Source organism: Monoraphidium neglectum (genome assembly GCF_000611645.1).
Source record: "Monoraphidium neglectum strain SAG 48.87 unplaced genomic scaffold scaffold00357, whole genome shotgun sequence".
Lineage (NCBI taxonomy): Eukaryota > Viridiplantae > Chlorophyta > Chlorophyceae > Sphaeropleales > Selenastraceae > Monoraphidium > Monoraphidium neglectum.
Genome location: NW_014013271.1, coordinates 21,075 through 29,329, shown reverse-complemented (window position 1 = coordinate 29,329; position 8,255 = coordinate 21,075). Strand labels below are relative to the sequence as shown.

The window sequence follows — 8,255 nt, the reverse complement described above, 5'->3', positions numbered from 1 at the left end:
CCCGCGCGAGCAGCGCGTGCGAGCTTGGCTCATGCACAGCGGCGGCCCTCGCTCGTTGCGCCCTGCCAGCTTGCTCAGAAGCGGCAGCAACGTCGCCCTCAAAACGGCTGCTCTGTGCCCGCGCTCCTCCGCGCCCGCTCCAACACACACACACACACACACACACACACGCGCGCGCACACAGACACACACACACACACACACACACACACACACAGGGTCTGCCCTACCAGGCCATAGACCCTGAGGAGTTTGAAGAGCTTAAGGACCAGCTGGCGCAGGTGGGAGCAGCAGCCACCAGGCCTGCTGGCACAGGGCTACGGGGCCGCCCGCGCGCCCCACACTGCACGAGGCCCGTGCACCTGCGGCGCAACGTGGAGGTTGTGTGGCACCTCCCGGCGCTCGCGAGAGCTGAGCACGCATGCTCACAGCGCAAACTGCGTCGACGACCAAGGCACCCCGCCGGGGTGCCTTGGTACTGCAACGCGAGTTGCCGTAGCTTCCCCCATCCCACTGCCTTCATCGTCGCCACCTACCCGTCTCCTGTTATCAAGGTGGCGGCGAGCATGGGCGACATGACGGCGCGCGACGCCATCACCCAGGGCGAGCGCACCCTCTTCTTCAAGGTGCGGCCAGCCAGGAGGCGTATGGGGAGCAAGCAAAGGGGCTGCTCGTCTGCCGGCTCTCGTGGGGCGTGGGGGGCGTCTCGAGCACGAGGATACTGATTTGCGCGGGCTGCTTGCACCCCCCTTGCCTGATTTCGTGGAGTCAGACCCCCCTGGTGCAGCATGCAGCAGCCGCGCGGCGCTCTTGCCGTTGAGCGCCGTCCCTGCAAATCAACCCACGTTCAAAACGCGCACGCCACTCAACTCAACCCCGGGCCAGGTGCCCTTCATGGCGGTGCCAGACCTGGTCGCGTCCCGCAGGGTGCTGCTGCGCGGCGGGGTGGCCTATGTGGCGCAGGAGCAGGTGGGGGGGCACTCGAACCCTAATGTTGCTGGCATGCTCGGCTGGCGCGAGCTGGGCTCAGTCGGGACGGGGCGGGCCCATTGCTGGGCGGCGGCTGCTGCGGATGATCCCCGTCGGCGCCCGTGCTTCAGCCAACTTCGCGGCGGTGGCCGCAAGCCGCGCAAGACTGGGACCAACGCGCTGCTGCTGGCTGTTGCTTTGTTGTCAGCCACGCAACGTGCGGCGGCAGCAGCGCCAAATGGGCCAATCTTTGCCAATTTGCTGCGCCCCCATTGCGCCCCCTACAATGACCCAACCCCCACCGTCCCACACGTGCCCCCGCCCGCGCCCTCTCAAAGGTCTACTCATTGGTGCTGGGCGCCTTCCGGGCGCACCTCAGTGCGGCGCTCGCTGAGCTGGCGCAGCGCTGGGGCGTGTTTGCGGCGACAGAGGCCGGGCGCCTGGCGCCGCTGGTCGAGGCGATGCCGACAAGGTCGGGCGTGTCACCGGCGCATGTCACCTGAGGCCCGTGCTTTGCACACTTTGTGCGCCTGCAGGCTGCATGTACACTGGGGCCCGCTTCCACGGCGCTCGCGCCTCTCTCACAGTCTTGGCAGGCAGTGTGTCGCCCCCACGTCACCTTGCGCCGCACCTGATGCTTCCCACAATTCTAGTTCGTTTCAAGCGCCCCACAAGACAACCCTGCTAAACTCAATCCCCGTCCGCCCGCGCCCCGCAGGAGCCTCAGCAGCAGCGAGGGGAAGAAGCTTCCCGGCGGCGGCGAGATCACCGCCGCCCAGGTCCACCAGATCGCGGCGGAGCGCCACCTGCCGCCCTGCATGTCCCTCATGTACGAGCGGCTGGCCTCTGAGCACCACCTGAAGCACTACGGCCTGCAGCAGATGAGCCTGTTCCTGAAGCACATCGGGCTGCCATTGGAGCAGGCGGTGCTGTTCTGGCGGTCAATGTTCTCGCCAAGGTGGGGCCGGGAATTCTCACCCTGTACTTGCGTTGGGTTTGGGGGGCTGTTGCTGTGTTGTGTCTGACCTGTGGTGGGGGTCCTCACCGTCGCGGTCGTGCCTGGGGTAAAGTCGGGTGGGGCTGGTGAGCACGGGGCCTCGGGTGTGGGCTGTGGCGTCTTGGGTTGCAGGGTTCCTGGGTGCAAGGGCGAGGGTGCTGGAGGTCAAGAGGTGCGCTTCAGGTGGCAGGCTGCGAGCGTGGGGGGATCGAGAGGAGGGAGACGGTGTGGTGCGTGGGGCCCACCCACACCGGCTCAGGGAGCCCCTGCTCGATGGCGGCGGGCCGTCCCAGGCGCTCTCCGCTCTCGCGCCAGATCATCCGCGCCTGGGGTCGCGGGGCCGAGTCCCGCCGCGCGCCGCCTCGCCCCGCCCCTCTGTCTGCCAGTTGCCTGACGAGCTGGCGTCCCTCCTTGCGCGCTGCACGTGCGTTGCCGTGTGCAGGACCCCCGCCGACAAGTTCAATCGGGAGTACGCGTACAACATCAGATACAACTACGCACAGGTGCGGGCGTGTGCGGGGCATGTGGGAAACTGTGATGGTTATGCATGCATGTGAAGTGGGGCAAAGTAGGGTCCAGGAGGCGCCCGACGGGCTGGAGCAGGGTAAAGGGGCCAGCTGCGCGGTGAGACAGCATGTCAGTGGGGGCGCAGCACGGGCGGCATATTTGCAGGCAGGGGTTGGATTGCAACAGTGGTCTTCCGCGTCCCAGGAACCGCAACCAGGGGCGGGTGCATCGAACGGTAGGGGACGCCGGCCATCCGCCGCCGGCTCCGTGGTGTCTATTGAACGTGTTGGGCGCTCACAAACATGCGCGAGCGCAGGAGGGCAAGCGCGCGGACTGGGGTGAGTGGAGCTGCGTGCGCATCATCCAGCGCGAGGTCGGGCCCTGCTCCAACGCGGGCGAGTGCAACGGCGGCTGCCCCTTCAAGCTGCTGGACGAGCCCAAGCTGCGGCTGCTGCTGGGGAAGCTCGGCTGCAGCGACAGGTGCGGGGGCCGCGCCGGGCCGGGCCTGGCGGTGGTGTGCGGTGGAAAGGCGGTCAGGGGTCAGGGGTTTGCTTTGGCGGGGCGGGGCTGCTGTTTGGGCGGTCCTGGGGTTGAGGGGCAGGCGACAGGGCGCGCGCGCTTTGCTAGGGTCCTGCCAGGGGCGCGGTCAGCAGCTGAGAGCATGCAGCGCCGACCCTGGATTATTCGTTGGAGGCAAGCTGGCGATTTGCACGACCCAAATTGTTTCGCACCGAGCTTCACGCCGCCATCACGCTCGCTGACTTTGGCCGCCGTCCTTCCCTGCCCCCGGCCAGGCTCGCGGCCGACGCGGCGACCAAGGCGCGCGGCAAGCACTACCAGCTGGCCTGCGCCCTGGCCTTCGAGGGAATTAGTGGGGTGCCGCACGACACGGGCATAAACCGCCCCTCGGATTACTACGTGGCCAGCGTGGAGGCCGCCGCCCCCAAGGCGGCGGCGGGGGCCCCCGCCCCTGCGGCGGGGCAGCAGCAGCGGCAGGCGGGCGACGGCGGCGGGGCGACGCCGGCGGGCAGGGGCGCGGGCGCGTTTGGGACGCCTGTGGGGCCGACACCGGGAACGGCAGCTGGCGGCGGCGCGGGGTTCGGCACGCCGTTGGCAGCCCCAAGGTTCTAGAGCTCTCAGCCTGAGATTGCTGGTCTGAAGGGCAATTGCCTGATTGTGCTGTCGCTGAGCACTCCCACCATCCCCTTTGGGCCACAGCTTGTAAACAACTTTGGGATCAGTGGGCTGGCGTGCTGGCAGTCAACACGGAGGGCTCTGTAGCAATACACAGGAGTTGGCGACACATCAAGCACGCGTGTGGGCGGTCACACAATACAATCTACTAGAGCGCCATTTGAGGATGTACTGCCCCTTAGTAGCTGATGTCTAGAAGCAGATAATTACAAGACCACATGTGTTCAACCCTCTCCACGTGCTGTAACCCCTGCGAGGCAGTCACAACCTCATCAACGTTATTGCTGCGATTGCAGTGCCAGCCCAGCCCAGATGTTTGAGCTCCAAAGCTGCGCAAGGTCTTAAAGCGACACCAACTCACCTCAACCAAACATGAAATACGATGAGTAATGAGCAGGTGCGCACGTGGTCACGCAATGCGGCGCAGACCACCAGCCAAAAATACAAGCAGGTGCAAGAGGCGCGTGCCGCGGCGATGTACAGCTGCCAACATCAGCGATGTGCAGGCTGCCTGGGCGAGTGCAGCCTGCTGAGCGCGCCCCTCGCTGTTAAGCTATGGCGCATGAAAGCCTGGCACGCAGATACAAGTGTGACAGCTCAGCTTGCGGCTCACAACACTGATTGCCACCACAACGCGCGGGCTGTACATGATACGACAGCCGCAAACGACACCAACATGCACGTCGAGTTGGGGTTGATTCACCCTAAGCCCTGAACCCTGAACCCTGGATTTGGAGCCCTAAACCCTAAAGTGTAAACAGCAGCCACGGTGTCACACCGTCAGGACCACCTTGCCGCGCGTGTGCCCGGTCGCAACCTGTGCATGTCGAGGGGTTGGGGAGACGTCACACAGCTGTGGCTGTCAACACTTAGGCATGAGTCGTCAAGTTGGCCGCTGTGTTTGGCCGTACAGCAAACAGGACACTGACCATGCACCTGCTCCCTGAGGAGCCCGGTCGCATCGCCATGCAGCAGATGTGCCCATCGCACCTGGTCGTGCGCCTCGGCAACCTCCGCCAGTGGCAGGCTGAGGGCCACTTCCAGCTTCACCTTACCAGCAGCAATCAGGTTGGCAATCTGCGGTTTGTGCCATGTGGATTGAGGTTTGGACAGAGGTACGCAAGCATGCCTTGGCCTTGAACTACGGGCTATCATCACTTCCACTGGCCCCGTGGGCAAGGCAGCAGAGCACCTTGCAAGCTTCGTGTCGTCCCTGTCAGCAACACAAGCACCGGGGCCCTGGATCGACAACGCGGTGCGTGCAGAAATGACGTCAGCCCTGGTGAGACCAGACCCACAAACGCGCACCTCCTGCAGCTGTGCACCGTTTGGCTGCACCAGAGTATTGCCAACGGCCGGCCCCTTGCTGGCCTTGTGCGCCGCCTTAGCCGCATCGAGTGCGACGTTGTCAGTGCCGCCGTTTAGGATGTGGGAGTAGTGGCCGGTGGGCTTGGTGACAGAGAGCAACTTTTGCAGCAGCTCGCCTGCATGGTTGGTGGCAGGGCAGGAGTGGAGTGGGGTTGTGGGAGCGGAAGCCAACGGTCCTGGTGGGCGGTGAGAGTGTCAAATCAGGGAAACGGCGCGGCTGACATGAGAGAGTGGTGCGAGGGAGTTGCAGATTGGTTCTGCTGATGGGCTGTGATGCAAGCACGTTAGTGGGGGCAATCAGCGGCGTGTGCGCATAGTGATGTTCCCAGGCAATGGGGGCAATTTGTTCCAATGAGAGCGAGAAGTGGGAATCAGCCCCAGTGCAGTGCCGTGAGGCCACTCACTGCGTGTGCCCATGGTGTCGATGGCGATGTCAAACTGCTTGTCAGGAGCGCTGTATAGATCAGCAATATCCTGGGTGGTGTAGTCGACCACCTGGCGCAGCAGCAGTAGGGTGTGGTTGGTTACACAGTGGCCGGCAGATGGTGGCGACGCGAAGAGCATGGCAACGCAGCCTGCCATACGCATGTGAGCACTTTCGAAGATGCACAACATTCTGACGCTAGCCTCATCCACCAGTCGCAGTGTCGCGTGACCCATGGGCCCAAGCGATGTGCTGCAATCCATCCGACATCGTGAACACCTGTCCGGCTTGCCCTGCCCACCTCATCTGCGCCCAGGCTCTTGACAAAGTCGATGTTGTTGGGGCCGGCGATACCCACCACAAACAGCCCCAGAACCTTAGCCAGCTGCAAGGGAGTCAAATCGAAGGTCCATTTCAGATCATAAGTGTGTGTCAAAAGCCTGGAGTTTCTGGCTGATGCGGCTGAGGGAGTCATCACGCTTGGTGGGTGCTTGCAGCGGCCTTGGAAGCGCGGGTTGATTGGTACGTAGCCGCCGGCAAAATCGGCCCCAAAGGCCCCAGGCAGAGGTCTCCCACAGGGTGAGCTGCTTTTCAACCGATTTGTGGCGACTTGCACACATCGCATCCCCGCCACGCCAGCCAAGCTCGACCGCCTGATGCGCAACCCACCTGCACCGTGATGTGCCCCACGCCGCCGGCAGCCGCCGTCACCAGCACACGCTGCCCCGCCTTGGGGTTGGCCTGCTGTAGAGCCTGCCAGCCAGTCAGCGCAACGAGCGGGACGCCCGCCGCCTTCTCCAGTGGCAGGTTGTCGGGCACCTTCGCCAGCCAGTCGGCCTCTGCTACAACGTATTCAGCATATGTGCCTGCAACAAAAGGGGGTGTGAGTGAATAGATTTGCGCGTTTGCGTTTTCAAAGACGGAGCAGGGCGTGCGTGTGCTTGTGTGTGTGTCTGGGTGCTCAAGCCTGCAAGCGTGCGTGACCCCCTGAATTGTTTTCGCCAACAACCCCCGCCTCAAGCCACCCACCCGCAGGGGTGGCGTTGAAGTACCCAGGGTGGAGTGCAAACACCTTGTCACCTGGCTTGAACTGCAGCGTGTGTGGATTGCGTGTGCAGCAAGTGTTGCTTGCTACTGCTTGTGAGGAACGCATTGCAGAGGTGGGGGTGGCCGAGTACTGCACACCGGAAAATGACCAGGGGCGGCGCGTGGCAGGGGAGCAGGGAAGGGTGGCCGGCCGTGATAAACAAAGTCAGCTCAGTGCCCTAAGTGGATGTGCAAGCGTGTGGGACAGCATGTGGGACAGCGCACACGCCATGCCCCGTGCCCACCTTGCCGCCCTCGTCGCCCTCCTCCACAACTCCCGCCACGTCGCCGCCCAGGATCTGCGTTTGTGCGAGAGGGCGAGGAAGGACGGGCAAGCTCGACGAATATACCAACCATCCGGCGGCTGCAGGGGTACAGCCAGAGCAGGCAGAAAGCAAGCGGGAGGGGGGGGATGGAGCGGGGGCTGCTGGTGCAGTTTGGGCCGGGACAAGGCAAGCTGGGGGAGAGGGGAGCACAGGGAGGGGGGGGGAGGCACAGCAGTGTGTTGTTGCCGCCCGCGGTTGCACGCCCGCACCTTGGGAAAGGACTCTGGCTTGTAGTGACCACTGCGCACCATCAGGTCGACTGGGTTCTGTTGCAGGTGGCGATTTGAAAAAGCGGATGCAGCTGATACGTTTTGGCATGCAACTTTCCGTTATTGGGCGTGACCGCGCTGCAGTGGGTTTCCGCGGTTGGGCGCCATCATGCGGGCGGGAGCTAGGCGTCGAACCTCAGCATGATGGCGACCTCGAGTCTCAGGACTGTGCAGCCAAGCCATTCGTAGGGAGACCATTCAAAATTTAGTGGCTGCCATGCCGCAGGCCACACAATGGGCATTAAACCCGCGGCCGAAGCAAACGAGCAGCGCCAGTTTGTCGGAGGATCAGGGGGTCGTCGCAGTACACCCCGCCACTCACCACGCCGATGCTGCGCGTCTTGATGAGCACGTCGGCTGCATCCTTCGTTGGCAAGTCAAATTCTTCCAACTTCAAAACTTCGGTGCCTCCCACCTCATGTATGCGGACGGCCTGGGGCATGCTGTCGAGTGAGATTGTGCGCTCGAGAGGGTGCTATCGCGGCTTTCGCTTGGCTTCTAGATCCTCGCTCCTAATTACACCGTTTATATACATGAACAGAGCCGGAACAGCCATGATCACCAGTGCCCGCGCGATGACGCACGCGTGCATCATCAAGATTTCACACAGTCTGAAGAGCTCTGGCAGGGCGGGCGTCCCTGCCCTCCGCATCCCATTTCAGGTGGAGGTGCAGCCCAGGGGCGTAAGATGAAGCCCCTATGATAATATATTGTGTTTTGGTAGGAGCAACCCTTTGCTGCCAAACCTGACTGTCTAAGGCAAGACAACACAGTCTCAGCATTTCATACCACTGCTATTCCGCCACAGTTTCCGAGCAAGTTAGCACACAAACGCTGAATGCACACACACACATCGTGTTTTGAGGGGAACTGCCTGCACAGCAGCGAATGGTGCAGCAGCTGGTGGTGCGGCAGAGGAGTCAAACACCAGCTGACATAACCGCACCACTTGCAAACACACACATATCCGTACATGTACGGATGCACCACAGGTCAAACTGCATCCTGAAATTCTGAATCCAGTGCGGCAGCGTTCATGTGACAATGATAGGAGGGGTCGCTGGATCCCACAATTGCAATGCATTTGTTGTGTGCACATGATCAGCGGGCAGCTG

At 62.9% G+C, this 8,255-nt stretch overlaps 2 protein-coding genes across 2 annotated transcripts; one reads left to right on the top strand and one right to left on the bottom strand.

The window, feature by feature from the left end:
* Positions 1 to 566: 566 nt before the first annotated feature.
* MNEG_2979 (putative DNA primase large subunit) lies at positions 567 to 3,604 on the top strand (the record flags this gene model as incomplete). The annotated part of the gene is made up of 7 exons (XM_014048548.1): positions 567 to 626; positions 886 to 969; positions 1,308 to 1,441; positions 1,688 to 1,927; positions 2,226 to 2,469; positions 2,790 to 2,953; positions 3,268 to 3,604. The coding sequence occupies 7 exons, from the start codon at positions 567 to 569 to the stop codon at positions 3,602 to 3,604; spliced, it is 1,263 nt and encodes a 420-aa protein (XP_013904002.1).
* An 835-nt stretch (positions 3,605 to 4,439) lies between these two features.
* MNEG_2978 (putative Quinone-oxidoreductase) lies at positions 4,440 to 7,122 on the bottom strand (the record flags this gene model as incomplete). The annotated part of the gene is made up of 9 exons (XM_014048547.1): positions 4,440 to 4,484; positions 4,658 to 4,744; positions 4,976 to 5,151; positions 5,440 to 5,530; positions 5,761 to 5,844; positions 6,129 to 6,325; positions 6,489 to 6,549; positions 6,791 to 6,844; positions 7,081 to 7,122. 9 exons carry the CDS (start codon positions 7,120 to 7,122, stop codon positions 4,440 to 4,442), a joined length of 837 nt encoding a protein of 278 aa, XP_013904001.1.
* Between the last annotated feature and the right edge of the window lie 1,133 nt (positions 7,123 to 8,255).